This window comes from Brassica napus, chromosome A6, assembly GCF_020379485.1.
Source record: "Brassica napus cultivar Da-Ae chromosome A6, Da-Ae, whole genome shotgun sequence".
Lineage (NCBI taxonomy): Eukaryota > Viridiplantae > Streptophyta > Magnoliopsida > Brassicales > Brassicaceae > Brassica > Brassica napus.
The window spans coordinates 9,858,723-9,885,066 of NC_063439.1; the positions used below are offsets into that span (position 1 = coordinate 9,858,723).

At 31.1% G+C, this 26,344-nt stretch overlaps 5 protein-coding genes and 1 long non-coding RNA gene across 6 annotated transcripts; 5 read left to right on the top strand and 1 right to left on the bottom strand.

Annotated features, from left to right (window-relative positions):
* Window positions 1-202: 202 nt before the first annotated feature.
* LOC106347423 (CDPK-related kinase 6-like) lies at window positions 203-7,113 on the top strand. Its single transcript, XM_013786949.3, has 11 exons — window positions 203-1,174; window positions 1,306-1,436; window positions 1,589-1,630; window positions 1,735-1,843; window positions 1,923-2,001; window positions 2,100-2,396; window positions 2,466-2,575; window positions 2,659-2,763; window positions 3,115-3,177; window positions 3,276-3,443; window positions 3,525-7,113. Exons 1-11 carry the CDS (start codon window positions 644-646, stop codon window positions 3,663-3,665), a joined length of 1,776 nt encoding a protein of 591 aa, XP_013642403.2. The 5' UTR covers window positions 203-643; the 3' UTR covers window positions 3,666-7,113.
* A 103-nt stretch (window positions 7,114-7,216) lies between these two features.
* LOC106351634 (zingipain-2-like) lies at window positions 7,217-10,198 on the top strand. Its single transcript, XM_013791407.3, has 2 exons — window positions 7,217-8,769; window positions 9,487-10,198. The coding sequence occupies exons 1-2, from the start codon at window positions 8,190-8,192 to the stop codon at window positions 10,083-10,085; spliced, it is 1,179 nt and encodes a 392-aa protein (XP_013646861.2). The 5' UTR covers window positions 7,217-8,189; the 3' UTR covers window positions 10,086-10,198.
* A 498-nt stretch (window positions 10,199-10,696) lies between these two features.
* On the bottom strand, window positions 10,697-11,693 carry LOC106351636. Its single transcript, XM_013791408.3, has one exon. It carries the CDS (start codon window positions 11,518-11,520, stop codon window positions 10,954-10,956), a length of 567 nt encoding a protein of 188 aa, XP_013646862.2. The 5' UTR covers window positions 11,521-11,693; the 3' UTR covers window positions 10,697-10,953.
* Window positions 11,694-11,891: 198 nt separating this feature from the next.
* LOC106351637 (molybdate-anion transporter-like) lies at window positions 11,892-15,352 on the top strand. Its single transcript, XM_048782596.1, has 7 exons — window positions 11,892-12,987; window positions 13,088-13,232; window positions 13,315-13,483; window positions 13,811-14,431; window positions 14,516-14,731; window positions 14,819-14,921; window positions 15,050-15,352. Exons 1-4 carry the CDS (start codon window positions 12,840-12,842, stop codon window positions 14,111-14,113), a joined length of 765 nt encoding a protein of 254 aa, XP_048638553.1. The 5' UTR covers window positions 11,892-12,839; the 3' UTR covers window positions 14,114-14,431; window positions 14,516-14,731; window positions 14,819-14,921; window positions 15,050-15,352.
* Window positions 14,216-15,111, top strand: LOC125609920 (molybdate-anion transporter-like). Its single transcript, XM_048781535.1, has 4 exons — window positions 14,216-14,431; window positions 14,516-14,731; window positions 14,819-14,849; window positions 15,050-15,111. Exons 1-4 carry the CDS (start codon window positions 14,216-14,218, stop codon window positions 15,109-15,111), a joined length of 525 nt encoding a protein of 174 aa, XP_048637492.1.
* Window positions 15,353-23,882: 8,530 nt separating the features above from the next.
* LOC106351638 lies at window positions 23,883-25,592 on the top strand. Its single transcript, XR_007340339.1, has 2 exons — window positions 23,883-25,042; window positions 25,311-25,592. It is a non-coding gene; the product is annotated as an uncharacterized LOC106351638 (long non-coding RNA).
* The last annotated feature ends 752 nt before the right edge of the window (window positions 25,593-26,344 follow it).

Consider the following 26,344-nt stretch of genomic DNA (forward strand, 5'->3'; position numbering starts at 1 on the left):
ATTACTATATATTCACTTAATTTATCCAAATTACGTTACTCCAGCATATAAACACCCTTTCTAATTGAAAAGATTGTCAAAGAGATTTTTTTGATTTTGTATTAAAATATTTTCTACTTATACAATTTTTTTTTTATTTCGTCCTTTTTTTTTTATTTTGGTCAAAGAGTTTATCAACTTTTAACTTCGATAATATTAAGATGTCTAACACATTATAATGATCTTTTCATCGAGTTTTCCGTTGGTTTACATGATAAAGAACTTAATTACAGCATAAAAATTTTCACAAGGCAACGCACTGTAATGAAATCACGTCACCACGCTCACTTGGCTGTTGTAGGAGTCACGTTTCCGTCGCTGTCGTTGTAGCAAACCACCGGCACTTTTTCAACGCCTTCTCTTCCGTTATTTTTCATTACAAAAATCTTCCTGAACTCAAACTTTGTTTTGTAATAATTTAATTAATTATTTATTATTCATCGCCTTGTTTTCTTTTTTTTTTTCTCCTGTCTCCTCATCGGCCGTTTAAACATTTCTCTGGTTCTGTTTATCTCTAAAGCTTACTATTCAACGTCGTTTCCTGACCGTCCGATGATTTGACTTTTTACCGATCAGCTAGTTGACTTCAAACCATACGGCGACGATGGGTCATTGTTACAGCCGGAACATTTCCACCGTTGAAGATAAGGACGGCGATGTCCCCAACGGAGTCGCCCAGCTTCAAAACAACCACCGTACGTCAGTTCCCAGTTCTCCAGTTGCGTCTGGCTCTACCGAAGCCAACCCTTACACCATTAGCCCATTTCAAAGCCCGTTGCCGGCGGGAGTAGCTCCTTCTCCGGCAAGAACTCCGGGAAGAAAGTTTAAATGGCCGTTCCCGCCTCCTTCACCAGCGAAACCGATTCTGGCGGCTCTGAGACGGCGAAGAGGTACGGCTCCTCAGCCTCGAGACGGTCCTATCCCTGAGGAAAGTGAGGAAGACGATCACGGAACAGCCGGCGGAAGCGGTGAGAGGTTGGATAAGAACTTCGGATTCTCGAAGCACTTCGAAGGGAAGTACGAGCTCGGGAAGGAGGTTGGTCGAGGGCATTTTGGTCATACTTGTTCGGCTAAAGCCAAGAAAGGGAAGATCAAAGGACAAACGGTAGCAGTCAAGATCATCGCTAAAGCCAAGGTTTGTTTCTCTCTCTCTTGACATATTTTGTGACAAAAGATTAATGATCAAAGATATGTTCTTTGTATTGATACAATGTGTCAAAGGTATCTTTATTTAATACGGTGACGAATTTGAGGGGTTTGTTTCAGATGACATCAGCTCTATCCATTGAAGATGTTCGCCGAGAGGTGAAACTGCTGAAAGCTCTGTCCGGGCATAGGCATATGGTTAAGTTCTACGATGTGTTTGAGGACGCAGATAATGTCTTTCTGGTTATGGAGTAAGTATGTCTCTGTCTAGTTAATGCTAATCTCTTTGAGTTAAAGATTTACAAAATTCTTTTGTGGCTTAAAGTTTTGTTTCAAGTAATTTCTTATAGAGATACTAACAGTAGAGTTGATTTAAGTCATTGATCTTCCACTATGATTCCAGGTTATGTGAAGGTGGAGAGTTATTGGATAGAATCTTGGCAAGGTAATTTTTTTTTTTTTTTCATTTTTAGTTTTTGTTTCCTGTAATTAGCTTAGCTTTGTATTGCGTCTGGAGTTTATACTTGTACTGACTATATCTTACTACAGAGGTGGTCGGTTTCCAGAAGCAGATGCTAAGCGTATTCTTGTGCAAGTTCTATCTGCAACTGCTTTTTTCCATCTTCAAGGTGTTGTGCACCGTGACCTGAAGCCTGAGGTTCTGCTTCTACCACTGTAAAAAATATTATAACTGTGTAGCTTGTTTCTTAAGTAAACCCTCTACTCTCTGTCTCCAGAATTTTCTGTTCACCAGCAAAAATGAGGATGCAGTACTCAAGGTCATAGATTTTGGTTTATCTGATTTCTCCAGATTCGGTAGTGATCTTTGTCTTTGCTCCCTCCTTATACATAACTTTTGCTTCCAGAGTTTTACTTAGGGTGCTGACAAATGACTGTGTTAATGTTTTAATCAGATCAGCGTCTCAACGATGTGGTAGGAAGTGCATACTACGTTGCGCCTGAAGTACTCCACAGATCATACGGCACTGAAGCAGATATATGGAGCATCGGTGTCATATCTTACATATTACTCTGTGGAAGTAGACCTTTCTACGGACGAACCGAGTCTGCCATCTTTCGATGTGTCCTTAGAGCGAATCCTAATTTTGAAGATATGCCGTGGCCTTCTATATCTCCTATTGCCAAAGATTTTGTGAGAAGGCTACTGAACAAAGACCATAGGAAAAGAATGACAGCTGCTCAAGCTTTAGGTATGCTCCTTACTATTACTAGTGTTGATTAGTGAAATGAAAAACATGAGTATGGTTAAAAACTTGCAGCTCATCCATGGCTTCGAGGTGAAAACCCTGGTTTGCTTCTTGATTTCTCCATCTACAAGTTAGTGAAGTCTTATATTCGTGCATCTCCTTTCAGACGAGCAGCACTTAAGGTACTTGTCTGATAATAAGAGATGTGACCATATTTATACAACAATGTATACATCTTTATTTTGCTGTAACTTTGTACGCACAGTCTCTATCCAAAGCTATACCAGAAGAGGAACTTGTGTTCCTTAAAGCACAGTTCATGCTCCTTGAACCAGAAGATGGAGGCTTGTTTCTTCACAATTTCACTACGGTCAGTGTGTTATTTCCACTCTCTTTTTTTTTGAATGGCTAAGAGTTTTTGAGCCAGACATACATCATCCCTTAGGGCAAGTTCCAAACCATTTTAAATTCACCCCTTTTAGGAGAGCATACCATTCCCAGCTGAAATTGAACCAATGAAACTTTAGATTCATACTAGGTAATCCAAGAATTTTATGTAATATATAGGTCAACTCCTCGACTGTTCTTCCTGGTTTAACCATAGCTTCTAATCCATTTTTCCTGGTTTAACCATAGGTTTTGATACAACTGTTCTTCAATTGGTGAATGCTACATTCTTGTGATCCCTGATTGGCCGTTTAAATTCTTGTGGTAAGTGCAGGCTTTGACAAGATATGCTACGGACGCTATGATCGAATCTAGACTTCCTGACATTTTAAACTTGGTACGCACGCAATAACACATTGATCCTTGAGTCCCAAGCGTTTTCAAGTCTCTTGCATAATTACATCTTCTTCTTTTTTTCCTTTTGGTTGCTTGAAGTTGCAACCCTTAGCACATAGGAAACTCGATTTTGAAGAGTTCTGTGCAGCTGCGGTTAGCGTTTATCAACTAGAGGCTCTTGAAGAATGGGAACAGATCGCAACTACAGCATTTGAGGACTTCGAACGTGAAGGAAGCCGAGCCATTTCAGTCCAAGAACTCGCTGAGGTATGCAGGGACTTCAATATATCTCTGAGATCTGTAAAACCACAATCATTGGCATGAATCTTGGGGTTTACGAATGTGCAGGAGATGAGTTTGGGACCAAATGCGCATCCTTTGCTCACGGATTGGATCCGGAGTTTGGATGGGAAGCTGAGTTTCTTGGGGTATAAAAAGTTCTTGCACGGTGTGACTGTTCGAAGCTCGAGCTCGAGACCTATTAGGTGACTTCCAACTTTGCAAATCACACCCTAATAATACTGTGTGGAGAAGAAAAGGTACCTCTTTGTATTGAGCATTTTGCTTTCATCGGAGCCGTTCCAAAACCAAAAACAAACAAACATGGAAAATATATATATATATATATATTTTTTGTATTTTCTTTTTTAAAATATTCATTTCGGTTTGTAGAGAAAGAGTTTATAAAATGGGTGGTGGTTGTTTGGCTCTGGTTTTGTTTCCTCTAAGCAGTGGTATTGGAGGTGTAATAAATCAACTGTTTAGGTATAAAACTTTTATGATATACACATTGAAATGTTGTATTAAGACATGGTATCATGCATACGCGTGCACTTACTACAGACTGTACTATTGATTTTGGGGCCTTGTCGGTCTTATTGGCAGTCGCTACTCGCTAGCGACCAGCGACCGCATTTAATTACTGTTCGTTTGGAACGATCGGTCGTTAGTGATATGTGATTAGAAATTGGTAGCAGATTTTTCAGTCTTCCGACCAAAAATTTGGCGCAAATATTTTAACCATCAAATAACAAAAGTATCCTCAAAATGTTTACAAGATCACAAACAAATATCCCTAAAACTAATTTTATTCTCTCCACAGTCACGCTCCATAGAGTTATAGATATTGGAGATTCTTTCACCCACAGTTATTATTATGCCTTTGATTTCGGTTTATTTGGTCAAATTGATTCAGATCATTCATTTCTGATTAGTTCTGTTTATCCAAAATCTCACCAAATTAGAAAAACTTTGTAAATTATATTCACTTTTTTTCCTTATTCAAAATATTATGCCATCAAATTATAGATATGCATAGGTTATCATTTAAACAACCTTGTTATTTTGGATTCATATAATAAATTAACATGTATAATATATTTGAAAATTGATTATATAGTTTTTGTAATAAAATTAGTAATTACATGATATTTTGTAAATAGTATTGACAAGTTTTTATATAATCTATGAATATAGAATGTTAAATCAGTGATAAATAAAAATGACAGTTTATCACTTACAGTTAATAAAAAAAATGTAACATAAAAGATTCACAAAAAGAAGAAGAAAATCGAACAGACAAACCACACCCTTATGTTAAATCAGTGTTAAATAAAAATGGCAGTTTATCACTTACAGTTAATAAAAAAATGTAACATAAAAGATTCACAAAAAGAAGAAGAAGATCGAACAGACAAACCACACCCTTAAGACACAGATACAAGTGCATTTCACTTGTTTTCTTTGAATTTTGTACCCTGTTTTGATATTTTTATAATATTTAATTAACACAATCCCGCCCGCTGTAACACCCACAGTTTACATTCATAACTTAAGGAGACGTACTTGTTAGCTTTCCGAAATGACATCAACAACTTGACGTTTTGCACGGTAAGCTTTTAAATCACAAGTTCCTATTTTTTGTATTTTCTTTTTCTTAATTTTTTTTAATTTCCGGTATGTAGAGAAAGAGTTCATAAAATGGGTGGTAGTTGTTTGGTTCTGGTTTTGTTTCCTCTAAGCAGTGGTGCTGGAGGTATATAAATAAACTGTTTAGATACAATAAAACTTTTATGATATACACATTGAAACGTTTTGTATAAAGACATAGTATCATGTATACACGTTCTGATTTAGTAACTCCAAACTGTATTTTTGATTTTGGGACCTTGTTGGTCATGTTCGTTTGCCAGTCGCTAGCTAGCGACCGGTTTGATTGTTGTTCGTTTGCTTATCGCTACATATGATTTGTCGTTGGCAATATGCGACTGGAAATTTGGGTTGTTGATTTTTCAGTATTTCAACCAAAAATTTAGCACACAAAAATTTGAAAACATTAAACTAACAAAAGTATCCTCAAAATGTGCACAAAATAACAAACAAATCTCAGTAACCCTAATTTTATTCTCTCCATAGTCACTCTCCGTTGATTTGTTTTTCAAATGCTATAGAGTTATAGATGTTGGAGATTCTTTCACCCACAGATATTATTTCGCCTTGATTTCAGTTTATTTGGTCAAATTGGTTCTGATCATTCGTTTCTGATTAGTTTGGTTCATCCAAAATCTCACCAAATTATACATAACCTTTTTTGGTTTAACTTGGTTTTTAGTTTTCAATTTTTTTTCCGAACTGAACTGATATTTTGATTTAAACTATTTTAAAAACTCAAATATTTTTGGTTAAATTTGGTTAGTTTGATTCAATTATTATAGTTTGATCGAGCAATCGGATTGGTTCAAGGCCACGAGTACTGCTATGGGACAGGCCCAATTTGATAACTGAAAAATTCAGTTCACACGCCAGCCCAGCTAAGCCCAAGTTCATGTAGATTTCGTTTTGGTTATGGTGTTGGGGGGTTTTCGGTGGGATTTCCTAAACTGTGTGTATCATGTCATATCCTGACGCATAGCTCAGCTTTAGTTCTTTCAAACCTTCATGGCTCCATCACTGTAATACTGGAACTAGAAGCTTTTGTCTTAACTCAATGTTCGTGGCTTCCTTAGAAGTCCTCGTCCAGCTCCATTCTATTTTCATTGTCATGGATATGGTCTTTTTCTCTTTGTCGAATTCACCTAGTCCATGCTTTCAAGCCTCAATCGTCTCACCATCCTCTTCACGATACATTATGCTCTCCGATGTTTTAAGCTTTATTGGTTTCAAAGTTCTCCGTGTTTGTTTGAGTGTCAAATATAGTCAGATAGAATTTTATAATCTCGATGTTACCTATGGTTCTAGAGCTTCTCACTAAAAGTTCTTGTCGGTCGATATTTAAACTTTTTTTATGGGTGCATCAACGTCGTTTTATTTGACTATCATTTGTTCTTTCGAACAATCGCTTTAGGGACTAAGATAGAGCCTGCCACATTTCTTCATACTCCTGAGCTTGATTCGCCCTTTAACAATTCTATCTTCAAATTATTGTAATGTTTTCTATCTACGTTTTACCATATAGCATGTCTCTAGGATCTTCGGTTTCAGTTGTAAGATTTGATACTCACTGAGGTTTTTATAATATGGATAGTTGCAAAAAAAAAGCTTTTGTATGTGGGTAGTTTTTGAGTTTTAAACTTTTTTTTTTGTGAAATAGGTGTTTTTACTGTTTAGGATATATCATTTTTTTTATATACGATCATGTAATTTAGTTACCACATTATTAAAACTCTACAACATTTCTTATAATAAATTTCCCAACTAATTGGGCTACACACTTTACTCAGCCTAATCATCATGCGTTAATATAGCTCTCGGATTGGATATGAACAAAACATAGGTTCACCCTTAAAGTGAACCTTTAAATTTACCTCTTATTTTATTACCAATCAAAATGCTACATAGATTAATAATAAAATATATTATTTTTAAAAAAAAATTAAAAAAATTAAAAAAAATAATAACGTTCATTTTAATGACGCTAACGCCAATAACTAAACCCTAAATCTTAAATTCTAAACCCTAAACCTTAAATCTAAACCCTAAATTCTAAACCCTAAATTCTAAACTCTAAACTTTAAATCTAAACCCTAAACCCAAACCCTATATCTTAAATCCAAATCCTAAACTCAAACCGTAAACTCTAAACCCAAACTCTAGACCTTAAACTCAAACTCTAAATCCTAAACTCAAACCTAGACTCTAAACCCAAACTTTAAACCCTAAAGAAACAACATCAACATTAACCCAAACTTTTAAGATATAGAATTTGGGTTCAGAGTTTACGATTTCAATTTATGGTTTATGGATTAGGTTTGGGTATATAATTTGAGTTTAGAGTCTAAGATTTGGGTTTAGGATATAAGGTTTGGATTTAAGGTTTACAGTTTGGATTTATGGTTTAAGATTTGGGTTTAGGATATATAGTTTAGGATTTGGGTTTAGGGTTTAAGATTTAGGTTTAGGGTTTAGTTAGTAGTGTTATCATTAAAATTGACAATATTTTTTTTTGTTTCAATTATTTCAGGTTTTTTTAAATAAAATTAATCTATTTTATTATTTATCTAGGTGGTATTTTGATTGGCACTAAAATTAGTGGTGATTTTAAAGGTTCACCTTAGGGGTGGTGAACCTAAGTCTGTTCGTTGGATATCAATCGTATTCATATAACCTTTTGAGAGCTAACACACGGAGTATCGTGTAATCGTTCGAGATATTTTCTAGTAAATCTTTTGTAGTGTATATACTTCTTTTAGTTGTGTACTTGTGTTCAAAAAAAAAAATACTTCTTTTAGTTTTTGTTAGTAAATCTCTTTTGAAAAACTGAACACAACAAAACGAATAATTATTTATTTCTGAAAAATGAAATTTGAACTCTGGAAGTTGCGGTATCTAGGGCCAGACCCCAACAAACGTCTGTAGATTGCGCGAACCTATATTGTCTGGTTCTTCTCAAAAGCAGAAAAATATATATACGTACGTATTGGGCATTTACTTGATTTCGTAACGTGTAGAAAATTAGCAACGAGAAGCTAGCAAAATATCTTCTTCGTAACATGTAGAATATTCAAACGGAAAAACATGCACCGTATATGCACCTCACTTCATACGTTAATCTATAATCTCTATATAACACCACGTTACCATAGTTTCTTGGCAACCAAGTCATATAAACCAAAGCATTTATATCAAAACATCTCCTACTTTTCTCTATCTAAAAGAATGGCTTCGATAGTTTTCTTGATTATGTCCATTGTGCTGAGTTATATAACCTCTGGAGCCACATCTCGTGGAGGAGTCTTCAAAGCTTCCGCCATAGAGAAACATGTGCAATGGATGTCTCGATTCCATCGTGTTTACTCCGACAATTCTGAACAAGCGAGTAGATTCGAGATCTTTAAGAAGAACTTAGAGTTCATTGAGACATTCAACATGAATACGAACATAACGTTCAAGTTGGATGTCAACCAGTTTTCTGATCTCACCGACAAGGAGTTCCGGGCGAAGTACATGGGCCTAGTGGTCCCCGAAGGTACGAACGAAGTTTCAGAAACCGACAAGACTATGTCGTTCAGATATGAAAATGTCAGTGAAACCGGTGAGAGCTTGGACTGGAGACAGGAGGGGGCCGTTACATCTGTTAAGAACCAAGGCCAATGTGGTAATTAATTATCATAACTCTATATACTCTATAGTACCTTATAATTTTTTTTTAAAACAATACGTATTTTAGTAGATTTAGATTAAAATGATGACACAACGTGTTGATACTTGATACTAGTACAAAGTCCTAACATTATATAGTACAAATTAATGTTCTAAAGTTCAGGTGCCACCTTATGAGGCATCCCGCCTATACGGCAAATCAGTAATAACCAAAACAATTTTCTAAAAATCTGATTTAAATTGCTTAAATCGGTTAAAATTGTCTAAATCAGTTTAAATTTTTAAATCGATCTAATCTGGTTTAAATCGGTTAAATCACTTAACCTAAAATAGATTATGACTCATTTAATTATATCATCTTCACCATCAGTTATTTCTATAAATAAATGATTATCTTTTTTCCTCCAATTTTGTTTTTTCTATATCTAATTTTTAGATATTTCATTAAAGTAATTTGAAATTAAACACAAAAACTTAAGATATGTAATATAAATATAAGACACATAATAATTAAATAATTGCATTGAGGTATAGACGAATAAAAGCCCGAATAATCCGAATAAAGAATGTTAACCCCTAATTACCATCTACCGATTTCTTGGACATTGGTGCAATCATTAGCCCACATGTGGTCCACCAAATTTTTGGGTGTTTCTTTCTTATCACATTTCAAGAGAGAATATAAAATGAAATTTCTGGAAATATGGAACAGGATGTTGTTGGGCTTTCTCGGCGGTGGCAGCCGTGGAAGGTATTACAAAGATTGCAAAAGGTGATCTTGTATCCCTGTCAGAACAGCAGCTGGTGGATTGTAGCAGAGACTTTAACAATGGATGCAATGGAGGGATAATGTCTAAAGCTTTCGAGTACATTATTAACAACCAAGGAATCACCACGGAGGATAACTATCCTTACCAAGAATCACAAGGAACATGTTCTTCAGCCACCCAAGTTACTGATTTCATTGCTGCTACCATAAGCGGATACGAGACGGTTCCAAGTGATGACGAGGAAGCATTGCTAAAAGCGGTATCTAAACAGCCTGTTTCTGTGGCGATAGCTGGATCAGGGGCTGCGTTTATGCAATACTCCGGGGGGATATTTGACGGAGAGTACTGTGGGACGCACCAGACTCATGCGGTTACGATTGTTGGTTATGGGATTAGTGAAGAAGGGACTAAGTACTGGTTATTGAAAAACTCATGGGGAGAAAATTGGGGAGAAAATGGTTACATGAGAATCAAGAGAGACGTGGATGCACCTGAAGGAACGTGTGGTTTGGCCCATTTTGCTTACTATCCACTTGCATGAATCCTGTTATGTTGTTCGAATATATTTACATGGGGTTGTTCATAGTAATTGACAACATCATTATCGGATATCTTATGAAACTATATACCGGCGTTTTCGTTGGTTTATTTCTATTTTGGAATTTATGTTGATGAAACCATGTATGTCGACGTTGGTGTAGTAATGTATAACTATTTTGTGGTAATTATTAGATCTATGTCCAAACATATACTGACTAGTCTTTCTGGAAGTAAACAATGGAACTTAGCCACTTCGTAAATGACTCTTATCAAGTTATTAAACCTGGCCCTAGATTCATTGAAAATCATGATGACTCATAACACCAGCTTGAGGTTGAATTTTGGCACTCCTGTCTTGAACAACTTCGAAGAGACGATTTACATACCAATAGATATTTAGTTCAAAACGTTCTGCAGTTACATCAAAAAGCCAAGAAGGAGCTATAAGAAAGAACAAAAGATAAAAAAAAAATTCCGAGAATGCATTCACATAATAAGAGATCAGGCCTGATCCCAAACTAAAATCCAACAAGCTGATCTGGTGGTTGCGTTAAATTTAGAAAGTTACGGTTTCAACACATGTTTTGTGTGTGGAAATTTCTTGCCAAAACATTACGAAAAAATTCAGTTCTGCTATTTTCTGCCCAAATATTGCAATGGAGCTAGAATTATTAACAACATTACAGGCATGTCTACCCACGAAAACAGGATAAAGAAAATGTAACAATAAAACAAAAATGATGCCATCAAAGTGATTTTTACATCTACAGTATATAAGAACTAAAATTTGTTTGAATAAATCTGAAAAACACTACTGGATTCAATAATAAAAATAACAAAATCAAGCTTCGACTCCGAAACGATGACCCTCACGGTGTCTTCTTCTTGGTCTTGGTCCTTAGAGGAGGAGGAGGAGCAAGAATCTTGCCAGCATAAATCGCTATATCCGTCAAGATCTTCATATTCCAGTTCGCATAAACCATAGGCGTAGGGTGAAAGAAACTCGTCCTACACATCGAAATATTCACAAGCGCAAGAGCTTGATACGCTCTCATGAACCGATAATCTTTAAGATACAAATACTTCAACGCGTTGTCAAGATGAGCATCCACCAATCTATACGCTTTCCTGCAAGCAGCGAACTCTTCTTTGCTTCTACGGTCTTTGGCTTTGGGAAGAAGAGAACCTTCGATGTTGTCAAGCGTTTCTATGGCGTTGATCCATGCTTTTGCCGCGGTTAGCTTCGCGATTGTCTTGATGGATGTGCGTCGTCTGATTAGCTGAGATGTGATGGTTTTATTACAGAACTTGAAGTCGATTGTTTGTTTGCATATTCTGTTGATTAGGTCTTGTGTTGATGGGTCAGGGACGACGGAGATAGACGACGTGAAGGTAATGCAGATGAGAAGAGAGACCAGTAGGTGAACGAATGTCATTGTTTACAAGTAGTTAAATGATGTGCTCAAGAATAAGCTAATTGGTGATATGAATATTATTTATACTCTTTATCTCTCCACGTCTTTGTCTCCATAGAATGTATCGTATATATTCCAAAACGTAGTTGTTAGCCTTCTTTATATTATGATTTTACACGTCAATAATGATCGCGTTTTCGTGATTAACGTAAGAAAAAAATGATGATGAAAGATTTGTTTGGTGATTTGGTTGAATGCAATGATGTTATGCTTATAGACTACATTTGTGAGTTCCTTTGGTTTGAAGTCTTTCCAATGAAAGTTTGTTGCGTTTCTTTAATATTGGTTTGCCATGTTATTTTCATAATGTGTTTAAGAGCTAACTTATCTAATACTTAAGTGGGAGTGTTTATGTGAAATTATACAAAATCTTTTTGTGGATGTAAACACTCAGTCGTATTAATTTGTTATGGTTAGGGATTTAAATATAAAAAGGGTCCCACGAATAAAACTTAACAATGAGTTTGGTACATGGGGATCAATTAAATATGTTGCATAACTTGGGAAACAAACGACTTTGTTTACCAAAATGTGAGTGTGGTGATCAACCATAGTGGTAGGTCAACCAATGATCATCAACTCTATCTACAATTCCCAAGAAAATAAAGAGATTTAGGTTCCAAAAAAAATTAAAGTGGAGAAAAGTGAAAACAAGAAACGAGACCGTTTTAAAAGCAAAGACTAATGCGAGACAAATCATTATGGTTCCAATTTGCTAGATTTGTTAGATTAACAATGTTGTGGGATTAAGTTTTGAAATTGACTGTGGTAACTCCGTGAATTATAACTCGAGGAAGAAATGAAGATTGCTCCTCCCATAAAATCTGTTCTTTACCAGGTGCAGTTTATGCAACGAATGTTGTAAGTTCCATTTCTCTTAAGCCAAGAGTTGTGTTGTATGTGCAGGATGAATGATAGAAGCGAGAACTGGTTTGAGAGCCGTAGAGCTTTGCCAGTTTACATACATGGAATTAGATTAAACAAAAGAATACTCACTCAGAGTTAAGGAATTAGACGTCTAATTTTGTTAAGTCAACATAGAGTTGAGGAATTATGTTGCATAGTCAAATAGTTTGGGAATGAAATGTGTTAATATCAAATTGTTGAGGGAATTAAATGATCATTTTCCCAATATTCTGATATTTGTTTCCTATTATTACAACTGAATATCCGTATGACTTTAAATCCGATAGCCCGGATATGTAGGCCTATTCAGTCACTCACTCAAGCTTATTATGGCTCTCTAACTCTGAGTGGGAGAGAGAGAAGCAAAAGTAACAATGGAGGTATTCTACTACTTGGTGTTCGGAGTGATGGCTGCCGTAGTGGCGGCTTTGGAAATGAGCAAGAGAAGCAAGGATCAAAACACTTCTTCTTCCTTCAATTCCTTCAAAAACAATTACATCCTCGTCTTCTCCATCATGATGGGTACGTGCCTCATCATCCACTTGTGTACTCGATTGAATCAGATGCAATTTATGTATACGTTTGCTACTCTATCGTGCATATGATTTTTATGTTGCTACAGCTGGGGATTGGCTTCAGGGACCTTATGTGTATTATCTTTACAGCACTTATGGTTTTGGTAAACGAGATATTGGTCAGCTTTTCATTGCTGGTTTCGGCTCCTCTATGTTGTTTGGAACCATTGTTGGCTCTCTTGCTGACAAACAGTGAGAATCCTCTTTCCTTTTTTTTTTCAAGTTCTATGTGTTGTCAGAGGAGAACTTATATCTGTGTGTGTTTTGGATTCAGTGGTCGGAAGAGGGCATGTGTTACGTACTGCATTGTTTACATTCTTAGCTGCATCACCAAGCACTCTCCACAGTACAGAGTTTTAATGGTCGGTCGTATCTTGGGTGGAATTGCTACTTCTCTCTTGAATTCTGCCTTCGAATCTTGGCTCATTGCTGAGCACAACAAGGTCTGCCTTACTCTTATTTTTTTCTACTTGTGAATGAATCATGAGTCTAGCTAGGTGTTCGAACTCTATGTTTCTTAGATGCTTGTTAGTGTTTTGATAGAACATAGTCTAACTCCATGCCATGTCTGCTTCTCTGATGAGTGGCACAATCAATTCTTGATGGCTGTAAAAACAATAGTTTCTCGAAATTGGATTGTTCTAGAACATAGCAAAGCTCATTTGATTTTTTTTTATACAAAGTAGGATGTTGAAGAAAGTAAAGACTCTTAGTGTTAGCCATGGCTGATGTGAATTTTTTTTTTGCTTTTTCTGAAAAACTATGCACAGAGGAACTTTGACCAACAGTGGCTGCCACTGACAATTTCTAAGGCTGTTTTCTTTGGGAATGGTCTGGTGGCTATTCTCTCTGGGTTGTTTGGTAATTTACTTGTCGACATTTTTTCCTTTGGTCCTGTTGCTCCCTTTGACGCCGCTTCTTGCTTTCTTGCAATTGGAATGGTCATCATATTGACAACATGGTCTGAGAATTTCGGAGATCCATCTGACAGCAAAGATTTGATGACTCAGTTCAAAGTCGCTGCAATAGCAATTGCTTCAGGCAGGTTCAAAGTTAACGTTAAAAACTGTTGATTTGAACTGTGCTTGCTCATTATCTCTAACACAGTCTCTGTTTATTTCTCAGACGAAAAGATTGCATTGTTGGGTGCTATTCAATCTCTGTTTGAAGCCTCAATGTACACATTTGTTTTCCTCTGGACTCCGGCTCTTAGCCCAAACAATGAAGAAATCCCACACGGCTTCGTCTTTGCAACCTTCATGTTGGCTTCGATGTTGGGAAGCTCCCTTGCAGCTCGTCTCATGGCCCGCTCATCTCTCAGAGTAGAGAAATACATGCAAATTGTATTTCTAGTATCCGCTGCTTCCCTTCTGCTTCCCATTACAACAAGTGTATGTCTCAGGGTTGGTCTGAACCTACATTGTTATCTCTTATGTTTAACCAAATATTTTTATAATAAAAACATGTTTGGTCAGGTCTTGGTGACTCCGTCAAAGGTGAAAGAGGAAGGCTTGTCATTAACTTGCTCCATCCAGCTACTTGGTTTCTGTGTTTTCGAGGCTTGTATAGGAATATTTTCGGCATCGATAATGAAGATGAGATCACAGTATATCCCTGAAGAAGCGAGAAGCACCATAATGAACTTCTTCCGTGTTCCGCTTAACCTCTTTGTCTGCATCGTCTTGTACAACGTAAGAATAAGTCTGGTCTTCTTCTTCTTCTTCACATAAATCTTTTTGTTTTTTGTTTTTACTATAAAAAAGCTTGTGGTTGTGCAGGTTGATGCGTTACCGATCACAATCATGTTTGGTATGTGCTCAATCTTCGTCTTCGTAGCTTCTATATTACAATGGCGCCTTATGGTCATCTCCGAAAACCCAAGTGCGTTACTTCTTCCCTTACGGTCTTATAATCTTAAAGAATAAGATTCCAAGTTGTGTTAGCTTTTTTTGGTAAATGGTAATGCCTTAGTAGTATAAGAAGACCTCTGTATGTTTGTGTACTTGCAGAGGGAGAAGAGCTGAGTCCAATGAAGGAGCCAGACTCAGAAGTTGACCCTCTTACCCTATGATTATGTTCCTTTCAGTATTTCTTATTTTAATTAATACTAGGAGTTAATCCGCGCTATGCACGATGCTATTTTGATGTTCAAATGTTAACTATATAGCTATTTTCTTGGATATTGTATTCTGAACAACAATAAAATTTTGAATTGTATGTTTGTGTGAATACACATCTCCTTAGAAAAAACCAGAAAACTATACATTTTTTAGATAGATGTTTGATATATTGTATATTTACTTATTATTTAATTTTTCGTATATTGTAGGGCAATTCTCTCAAATAGATCTTTTTAAGTTTTTTGTCACGAAACAGTCTTCAATAACGAAAATGACAAAAATAGCTCGTTTTTATTTTGAAAATTTTAATATTTTTTTTTAAATTTAAAACTCTATCCTCAAAACCCCACCCCTTAACTCTAAACCCTAAGTCTAGATTAGTTAACCCTAGGGTATACATGTATTTTTACTCTTTAATAAAACTTCTTTTGGTCATTTTTCTCATTGAGGATTATTTTTTTGACAAAAACTTAAAAATGGCCATCGTAGGAAATTTCTCTATATTGTATATGTATTTGTTATAATTTTCTTGCTTTTATATCAAATGGTAATATTACGATAGATGTTTAATGTAATATTTTTATTTCTTATACTGTATATTTTCTTATTATTTATATAACTATACATTTTTCCATGTAATTATACATTTTTGAGATAGATGTTTAATTTAGTTTTTCCAGTTTTTATATTGTATACTTACTTATTGTTTATCTTTTCTTATTTTGTATATTTACTTATTTTAAATTTCTTGCTTTGATATCAATGATAATATTACGATATATATTTAATGTAATATTTTTATTTCTTATATATTATATTTACTTATTATTTATTTTTCTTATATTTTATATTTACTTATTATAATATGTAACATTTCTATTTCTTATATTGTATATTTACTTATTATTTGTTTCTTCCTATATTTTATATATATTTACTTATAAAAATATTTGTAAATAATAAAAATGTAAGACAATACATTTTCATATAGATGTTTAATGTAGTTTTTTCATTTCTTATATATATTTATTATTATTTTTTATATTATATATTTACTTATTCTATTTTTTTGCTTTTATATCAAATGGTAATATTATTTATAGATTTTTAATGTAATATTTTTATTTCCTATATTGTACATTTACTTATTATTTATTTTATTGTATGTTTTCAGATGTTTAATGTAGTTTTTATATTTCTTATATTATATATTTACTTATTATTTATTTTATTCTCATATTACGATAGATGTTTAATGTAATATTTTTATTTATTATACATTATATTTACTTATTATTTATTTTACTATACATTTTTCAGATAAATGTCTAATTTAGTTTTTCTAGTTCTGATATTGTATATTTACTTATTGTGTATTTTTCTTTATAATGTATATTTATTTATTCTAGTATTACGATAGATGCTTAATATAATATTTCTATTTATTCTATTATATATTTACTTATTATTTATTTTACTATACATTTTTTTGAGATAGATATTTAATTTAGTTTTTTTTCATTTCTTAATTGTGTTTTACCTATTGTTTATTTTTTCTTATATTGTTTATTTACTTATTCTAATTGTCTTTTTGCTTTTATATCAATTGATAATATTATGATAGATGCTTAATGTAATATTTATGTTTCTTATATTGTTTATTTACTTATTATATTTTTTCTTATATTGTATATTTACTGATTTATTGTTTGATGTAATATTTCTATTTCTTATATTGTATATTTACTTATGATTTAGTTTTCCTTATATGTATATTTACTTTTTATTTTATTTTAATTTTTTAGTAATAATATCACGTGTCATATTTCGGAAGAAGATTTTTTTTGCTGATGAGGACGCTCCATGGAGCCTCAAAATGTCTCTTTTATTAGTATATATATACTAGATATGGACCCGTTCTTTGCACGAGTTTTATTTGATGTTTGAACTTTACGAAAAACATAAAAAAGAATAAAAATATTTTTTGCATTAGTTCTTGAATTTTTCAGTATATATTGGTGTAAGACTTATTTTAGTATAATAATCAATTTTCCTACATAAATTTTGATTAGTATTTCTACTTCAATAATCATGGTGTTTTAAAATAGTATATTATTTATTTCTGTTAAATTCACTTTAAATTATTTTTAATATTGTAGTTAATTGAAACATATAGAATTGTTGTAAACTATCTATATTATTTATATTGTGTAAGAAAATTCAAAAAAAAAAATCAAAATTGATATTTGACGACACCAATAAATATGTATGACAGATATTCAGCTAAATATAAAATATATTGCTTGATAAACATCAAATTTGTTTCATGCTACTCTACTTTAGCATCAATAGTGTGACTATAACATCTTTCTATATATCATATATTATTGAAAATTTCTTGATATATAATATTTTGTAGAACACTATTGATATGTTTTGTGTCTACTTTAAGAATGTTGAGTCATGCCGTTGTAGTGACTCTTTGATAGTGAAGCATACAATTGTCCATGAGAGACCATCTTGCATCTGTTAGTGTGAGACTTATTTTGGGAATAAGAATATGTTGATTATTGATCTTAGTTAGGATTTATGCTTCCGTAATCATGTTGTCTAGGCTGGTTATTAGTATTCCATTGCAAATTTCTTTTCGTTGATTTAAATGCTTTAATAACATGACTGAAATATCTATTTTGAGATCAAGTTCGTGATTTGGAATCCTTGAAAATTTTAACGTATTTAAATATATGAGATACAAAATATGCTGATTTGTAATTTCTTCTTTGTCGTTACTAATACTATCAGAACACAAATATTCTTTTTGCTCACCGTCTAATCAAATTAACATATTATTCACTTTACCAACCTTTTCATTCCTTATCTTTTGGAGTAAACATTGTTTTTTAGATGAGATAATTCTTGTCTATATATATGTTGTAATGCATTCAATAGGAGCTGCATTGTTTTGCAAGAAAAATTTGTTGTCTATCTCAGAAAGTAAATTATGTGAACATCAGTTTAGATGTGAAATGACATGCATAAAAGCTCACCCAAATATAAAATTCTATTATTCATAAATAAATTGACATTGACATTAACTTAACTACAACATTATATTTTGGATAAGAACAAACACATATAAACATAATAGTCACATTAATTTTTATACAACAACATAACTGCGTACCATCTATTTGGTTGTATGTACAAACACCAAAGTATAATTGTGGCAATAACTAATGTACATCAGCATGACAATTATGACAAAAAAAATTAACATCAGTTTAAGAAGAAAAAAAATGTGACGATCAGGAAACCTAGTTATTTCGTCAACATGTGACAAAAAAAAGATCACGCAAAGATATGAAAGAACATGCAGAAAAACTCACCTACTATTTTTTTTCTACTCTTATTATGTTTGCTGGCCAAATATGAGAGCTTAATCCAAAATACATATGTAAATAATTGTAGTTCCTTTTGGTTTATGATTTTTAAACAGAAAATTAAATATTTAATTAGAAAAGTTGATTATTCATAAAAATACTGAAATAATTATTCTACAATTTATTTTTGTTTAGGGTTTGAAGAAAGGAAAATTACAAATAAACACTCTTTTACAATTTTCCTATGTTTACAATTTAGAAAAGGACAATTACTATCAAATAGTTTTTAAAGTTATCATTTCTTTAGGATTTTAGAAAAGGAAAATTAGTGTTAGATATATTATTTTACAATTACTTTGTGTTTAGAATTTTTAAAAAGAAACAAATTTATTAAAAAAATACTATCAAGCAATTTTTAAACTTACTTCTTTTTTAAAATCATTTTTTTATCTTATCTTCTATGATTATTAACCATGAGATATTTTAATATACATCACAATTTTAAAAGAAAAATTACTATAATATTTTACAATGTTGACAAAAATATATATTTTACAATTATATTTTCTTTAGGATTTTAGAAAAGGGAAATTAATATTAAGTATGTTATTTTATAAATATTTGTTTTAGGATTTGTAAAAAGAATATTTTCTAGAAACAGCTAATATTAAATAAATTTTGAAATTAATTATTTCTATTAAATTATTTTCAAATTTCATATTGATTATCTTAGCATATATATATATATATATATATATATATATATATAATCATGAGAGATTTTAACACATGTCGACATATTAAAAGGAAAATCGATATCATGTAATTATTTGCTTAATATTTTTAAAAAGGGGAATTATTATTAAATAATATTTATAGTTACTTTTTTACAAATTGGGTTTTTGTTATTATCTAATTACATATATTTTTAAGTTTAACACATGTCACAATCTTAAATATATAATTGCCATGTGTAACAATCGTGTTAATTAGCAACTTTGAAGAACCAAACTTTCTATAATAAGTTATCTAATATTATGAGAGATGTTTAATGTAATATTTTTATTTCTTTTACTCTATATTAGTTATTATTTATTTTAGTATACATTTTTCAGGTAAATGTCTAATTTAGTTCTGATATTGTATATTTACTTATTGTGTATTTTTATTTTATTGTATATTTACTTATTCTAATATTACGATAGATGTTTAATATAATATTTTTTTTCTTATATTATATATTTTTAAAGAAAAAATAAATAATAAGTAAATATAAAATATAAGAAATATAAATATTACATTAAACAATAAATAAGTAAATATACAATATAAGAAAAATAAATAATAAGTAAATAAACAATATAAGAAAAAAATATTACATTAAACATCTATCATAATATTATCACTTCATATAAAAGAAAAAAAATTAGAATAAGTAAATAAACAATATAAGAAAAAATAAACAATAGGTAAAACACAATTAAGAAATTTATATTTACTTTTTATTATTTCTAGTTTTTGTAGTAATAATGCCACTTGTCATCTTTCGGAAAAAAAAGAATTTTCCCTGATTTGGACGTTTCATGGAGCCTCAAAAGGAGAACATGAAAGAAACCATATTCTTTTAAACAGTGACCAGAAAAAGACTTATGATGCAGTCCTAAATTCAATATACAACAATCTTGGACAGTTTTTTTTCCTCAATGGTGCTGGTGGAACATGCAAAACATTTTTTTACAAAACTATCATCTCCAAGCTTAGATACTAATAATATTGTTTATTTACTTATTCTAATTTTTTTATTTTTATATCAATTGATAATATTATGATAGATGTTTATTGTAATATTTTTGTTTCTTATATTGTTTATTTACTTATTATTTATGTTTTTCTTATATTGTATATGTACTTATATATTGTTTAATGTAATATTTTTATTACTTATATTGTATATTTACTTATTATTTATTTTTATTTATATGTAAATTTACTTTTATTATTTTTAATTTTTTTTAGTAATAATGTCACGCGTCATGTTTTGGAAGAAGGCTTTTTTGCTGATGTGGACGCTTTATGGAGCCTCAAATGTTCTTTTTATTAGTATAGATTCAAAAGAAAACTCTTGATTTATTTTGTCATTTTTCTCTTTTGGGTTAAACTGATTCGCTTAATCATTGAGAGTAAAAAAGGAAACAGTAAAAAAAAAAGGTAATGTTTTTCTCTCAGCTTTTTACGTGTATGGTCTAGGGATGCTGATTTTTATAATAAATATCTTGTACCTCATTCCATATTCATCTAACTAAATTATACCTAGGTATGACTAAAACAAAAATATAACTAGATAGTCAAAAAATGGTAACTATAGAATAATTTTCACTTTTCATCCATGATTTTGTTTTTAATTTTTGTAGATTATGATCATTAGTGAAAAGTAGATCACATAAATTAAAGGTTTTCTTTATACCTCATAGTGACATTCAAATAAATGGTAACTACAGAATAGTTTTCACTTTTCATCCATGATTGTGTTTTTAATTTTTGTATACTATAATCATTAGTGAAAAGTAGATCACATAAATAAAAAGGTTTTCTTTGTACTTCATATATCCATTTACGAATTGCGATAGACAAACACCTTAATAAAGGAAACAATCTAATAATATTTTACTGTTTTACTTTCTCCATTTTACAATGATATAATTTAGTGTTTTCACACATATTAGGAAAAACACATTAAATCATTATAATAAATGTATTGTTTATGTAATTTTAAAATTTTAATATTTTTTAACCAATAGTAATTCTATAAAGTTAATTAATTTTTTTGAAGATCACAATTTTTTCATAGAAAATACAAAAAGTCTACTTTGTAAAATAATTCTTTTAGAAATATTTTTTTCCTAAAACTGCTAACTTAATAAAATGGAAGGAGTATTATTTAGCAAATTATATGAAAAGAGGTCATAAACTATAAAATATTTCCACATAAACAGTGACGCACTCATGAGGATTTAAACCGGGTTCAATCAAGTATTGAAAGGGTCAAAGATACAGATGTATTGAATCTTGGTTTAGAAAGTTGTATTGAATCTTGGTTTAGTGAGTTTAATAGACACATTTTGGCAAGTAGGCTAGTATTTTTCTCATTTTATATGCAATTAAATAATATAAGAATTTGTGGGGGTTATGTAACACCATATATTTATGAGAATTTGTACTCCCTACACACCAAGTATCCCATATTTGCACTCCATACACTATATCCCTCCAATTTTTTTTCCCCTATCATTACCATTTCCCCCCCCCCCCCCATTCTATGGTATCTCACCTTTTTTAGTATATTCAGCAAATTAGCTCTATATTTATTACTAGTAGGTCCACCACTGCATATAAACACTATTGTTTCAATGTTGTTATCAATTTGGTTATAATTTCTTATATCTAGTATGCTTATTCTTTTTTTTTTCTGACAATCTAGTATGCTTATCTAAAACAATAATTGTGTACATATAATATTGTGGATACAGTACCTTGTACAGCTACAATTCTCAATAGTTTTAGACTGTAAGTATTGTAAACATAATATTGTTGATGTAATATCACTAGCATTTTCATAGTAAACACTTTAAATTAGTTTTTTTTTTAATTAAACTTTGTCATAAGGCTCTGATAAGTATTAAGAAAAATGAAAAACAAATCGGTTGATCCGACTTTACATGCATGCATTCATGGGCAGATCCAGGATTATATGTAGATGGGAAATTATACATTATATACAATTGTCTAATTGGGGGCACTCCTTCTGTCTTATACAATTATACATTATATATGCATGACCCCATACCCTTGGCTTTGCATCCGCCACTGTATGCATGATAAGTCATTTGAATAGAAAAAGGAAATTATATTTTGAAAACTATAAGAAGTCTCTGATTTAACACTTCTTATACAAATAAAGAAAGGACAAAATCCAAAACTTTCTACTCACAAGATCAATAGAGAAAAATGTTGAGAAGAACGCTTTGACAGTTTGACAGAGCAACTGAGAGGATGGTTTAGTGTTTGCTAAGCAAAAGGGATATAATAAACAAGAGATAGAGAAGGGTATAAGAAACAACAGTTATTTTTTATATAAAAAATGCATAATAGTTTATAGTATCTGTAATGTGCTAAATATTTTGAATACCTTTAAATGTAAATTCCTTTATGTAAAAAATAATAACCAGATTTCTGATGCTAGTTTAAAGAAGTTTCTTTTTTAATACAATTTATACTTCATCTTCGTATGCTGTTTCTGTTTTGATAAGTCACTGCCTCGTAGCTAATTTTTTTTTAACTATTTGTTTTTCTATACAATAAAAACTCTATAAATTAATATTGTTGAAATTTTGATATTTTCCTAGTTTATAGAGTTATTAATTTACAGAATTATATTTAGATTTTATATATTTTAAAATATGATTTATGTAAGATTATGAAGAATACTTGATTTTACGGTATATGCATTGATTAAATTTTATAGATACAATATATTTTTTTATACAAAACGAGATCATTATTAATAGATGGAGCTTACATATTTAAAGTGTAGATCATTTGAAATAAATATTGGAACATAATAATGATAAAAGTAAGAGCTATGGTCTTATATTGTTTTTATTCGATTATATTGTGTTAACATAGTAAACATAAATATTCTTAAGTGTAAATAAAATAATATAAATATATTTAGAATTATGAAACAAAACTTAAAATAAAATTTACTGTAGATAAAAATATAAAAAATATTTATTATATTTCGTATAACATTTATATACATAATTATTAGTTTATCTTTATATTAGGATTATATATTTACATAAATATTTCAAAATTTCATTGTCTCATTATTTTATTGAAGTATGGTGTATTTTATATTTTCCCAACTCAATACTGGTGAAATTGATTAATTTATGATGTTTATTAATTTATAGATTTTTTAATTGTACCTCACTATGACATGACATCCCTATTAATATAAATTATGTCACTCTAACTTTTTAACGTAATAAAATAAATAAATAAAATATTTTTATTGAAAGATTTTTATTATATTCATTCTAATTTTTTAAATGATAGCCTATCCGACTAAAATTTAAAAGTTTTTTAATATTTATAGAGCCCGCAAAAGTGAAAAAAATTGCTAAGAACCATTTTGAAAAAAAAAACAATATTCAACTTTCAAAATCTTAATAAATGTTCTTAGATTTTATATTTAAGATGTTAATATAGAAACTCTCTCCAAATTAATAATTACGTTGAATGGAAAGTGTAAATGACAAAAAGAAAGTGCATGTAAAAAAAAGTTAAATGCAAAGAGACTATAAATTGGAGATAGATGTCACCATCGAAGTCATCTTCTCCACAATCATCACAAAATAAGCATTTTCATTTTTATTGATAGAATTTGTTTTTATATTTATTCTTATTTTCTTAATGGTAGACTATCCGACTAAAATTTACATATATTCTAAAATTTAAAAGTTTATTAAATATTTATAGAGACCGCAAAAAGTGGACAAATTTACTAAAAACCTTTTTGAAAAAAAAAACACTATTCAGCTTTTAAAATCTTAATAAATTTTCTTAGATTTTATATTTAAGATGTTAATATAGCAAATCTCTCCAAATTAATAATTATGTTGAATGGAAAGTGTAAAGGACAAAAAGAAAGTGAAAGTAAAAAAAAAAGTTAAATGCAAAGAGACTATAAATTGGAGATAGATGTCACCATAGAAGTCATCTTCTCCATATTCATCACAAAATAAGCATTTTAATTTTTGTTATTTCATCTTACATCCCATTGCTTATTTTAAGAGAATTTCAGTCCCTTCAATTAACGTTTCATAAAAACGTGCATCCACAAGGATGAAGTTGGTGATTTTCATCTCGTTGTTGCTTGTATTTCCATTGTGTTCTTCAGGTATTCACAAATTACGTTATCAAAATCCATCTCTAAGTATAACACATTAATTAAACTTTAAGAATTAAAATAGAATACACTACAACATCTGTTTCAAATTAATATATGTATTAAAAAAATTCGCGTATGTTAAGAAAAACAATGGTTTAGCATTTTAGCAATTTAGTAAATTCATTTTTAAGTTTACAATGTATCATCATCAAGACATCAACTAATAAATATATTTCATTTTTCTTAAAAAATAATTATTTTAAATCAAACAGCATTTATGAAAACTATAAGAAAGTTGTTTTTAAGTCTATATAAATAGTTGTAACCATTTACCCAAGTTCTGGTGTAGTTTATACGGATTTCAAAATTTTAATAATATATTTGATTTCAGTAGAAATACTAATATACACCTTTGATTATATTAACAAAAATAAAAATATATACATGTACATATATATATATATATATATTTGCATTTGCATCTGCTTTTTCGTAGGATTTGAAAAGGACGATGAAGTTACTCAAGTCAGCCAACATTCATCAGACAAGGTAAGCAACAGAATTACATGTTCAGTCTTATTTTTTGTCAACTTATGATAATAAAAATAATATTAAGCTGCGACTAAATTTGGTCAAACTAGAAAACGATTATGGTGTTTTTTTTTCTTCTAGATTATATTTTCTCTTTACCATGAAATGACACTATTTTCGAATTATCTTTAATGTTTGCTAAATATATCAGTCCAAAACTGTCGTGGTTTATATAAATCTATAAAAAAAATTTAAAACTAATGGTGGTGCAAAATATGTAATGCAGGTTGTTGACAACCTGATGGACTATGGATACTTATTACCTCCCCCTCCCAGAAGTCCACGACCTCCTCACGCGTCGCCCACTGATCCTCCACCGCCGCCACCACCGCATCCACCAATAAATGATATTTTACAGTAAAGGAGAAATATATGTAATAATGGATCAGTCTTATCATTAATTGTAATAGCAATTATGTCATAGTAATCCATGACTAGACTGTCTAAATATAAATTTATTAAGAGACTTATCGTCATTAAACAAATAATATATTTTCAAAGATAGAAATTCAACAAGCAGGTTTTTTTCTGATGTATTTACAAAATCGTAAACAATCTGTTATTGATCTGAATCGAAGCTAAAATAGCATTGAACCAGGAAAATCCAGTATTCGGAATGCTAAATTACCGGTTTGACCAGTTTACCTACATAACCAAACCGGTACGACTGATCCTGCAGAGTGTTTAAGCAGAGCTTTTTTTTTGCTCAAAAAGACAAAAGATCACCGGGTGTGGGCAAAAGTCACGCGCTACCATTAAGCTAAGACTGCTTTGATAGCAGAGTTACGGAAATTTAACGGCTTCTATTCACGGTGTCGCTTCGTCTCTTGATTTCTCCCTTTACGGTGATACTTTTTTGACGATTATTTTCATCTTCGTCGTCGGATTCAACAGCAATCAAACCTCTGCTTCTTCTGTATCCATCGCACGTTTCTCAATATGCTCCTTCTCCTGAATCTACAACATTCATGGCTCATATGATTCCTCTAATGGTAGGAAAGTACTCTCTTGAAGTTTTTTTTTCAAGATTCTGTTAAACTCTCTCTGTACATAATTGGCTGTCTGCATCATCTTGTACAACGTAAGAATAAGTCCGGTCTTCTTCTTCTTCACATAAATCTTTTTGTTTCTTTTTTACTATAAAAAATCTTGTGGTTGTGCAGGTTGATGTGTTTCCGATCACAATCATGTTTGGTATGTGCTCAATCTTCGTCTTCGTAGCTTCTATATTACAACGGCGCCTTATGGTCATCTCCGAAA

What these genes read in the sequence shown, in the direction of transcription:
- LOC106351637 (XM_048782596.1), top strand. Translation starts at nt 12,840, where the DNA reads ATGGAGGTATTCTACTACTTGGTGTTCGGAGTGATGGCTGCCGTAGTG. An exon ending in CGTCTTCTCCATCATGATGG is followed by an intron (nt 12,988 to 13,087) that starts GTACGTGCCTCA and finishes ATGTTGCTACAG; the next exon opens with CTGGGGATTGGCTTCAGGGA. An exon ending in GGCTCTCTTGCTGACAAACA is followed by an intron (nt 13,233 to 13,314) that starts GTGAGAATCCTC and finishes TTTTGGATTCAG; the next exon opens with TGGTCGGAAGAGGGCATGTG.
- LOC106347423 (XM_013786949.3), top strand. Translation starts at nt 644, where the DNA reads ATGGGTCATTGTTACAGCCGGAACATTTCCACCGTTGAAGATAAGGAC. An exon ending in ACCGTGACCTGAAGCCTGAG is followed by an intron (nt 1,844 to 1,922) that starts GTTCTGCTTCTA and finishes CTCTGTCTCCAG; the next exon opens with AATTTTCTGTTCACCAGCAA. An exon ending in TTCTTCACAATTTCACTACG is followed by an intron (nt 2,764 to 3,114) that starts GTCAGTGTGTTA and finishes TGGTAAGTGCAG; the next exon opens with GCTTTGACAAGATATGCTAC.
- LOC106351634 (XM_013791407.3), top strand. Translation starts at nt 8,190, where the DNA reads ATGCACCGTATATGCACCTCACTTCATACGTTAATCTATAATCTCTAT. An exon ending in TAAGAACCAAGGCCAATGTG is followed by an intron (nt 8,770 to 9,486) that starts GTAATTAATTAT and finishes AATATGGAACAG; the next exon opens with GATGTTGTTGGGCTTTCTCG.
- LOC125609920 (XM_048781535.1), top strand. Translation starts at nt 14,216, where the DNA reads ATGTACACATTTGTTTTCCTCTGGACTCCGGCTCTTAGCCCAAACAAT. An exon ending in TCTGCATCGTCTTGTACAAC is followed by an intron (nt 14,732 to 14,818) that starts GTAAGAATAAGT and finishes GTGGTTGTGCAG; the next exon opens with GTTGATGCGTTACCGATCAC. An exon ending in ACCGATCACAATCATGTTTG is followed by an intron (nt 14,850 to 15,049) that starts GTATGTGCTCAA and finishes GTGTACTTGCAG; the next exon opens with AGGGAGAAGAGCTGAGTCCA.
- LOC106351636 (XM_013791408.3), bottom strand. Translation starts at nt 11,520, where the DNA reads ATGACATTCGTTCACCTACTGGTCTCTCTTCTCATCTGCATTACCTTC.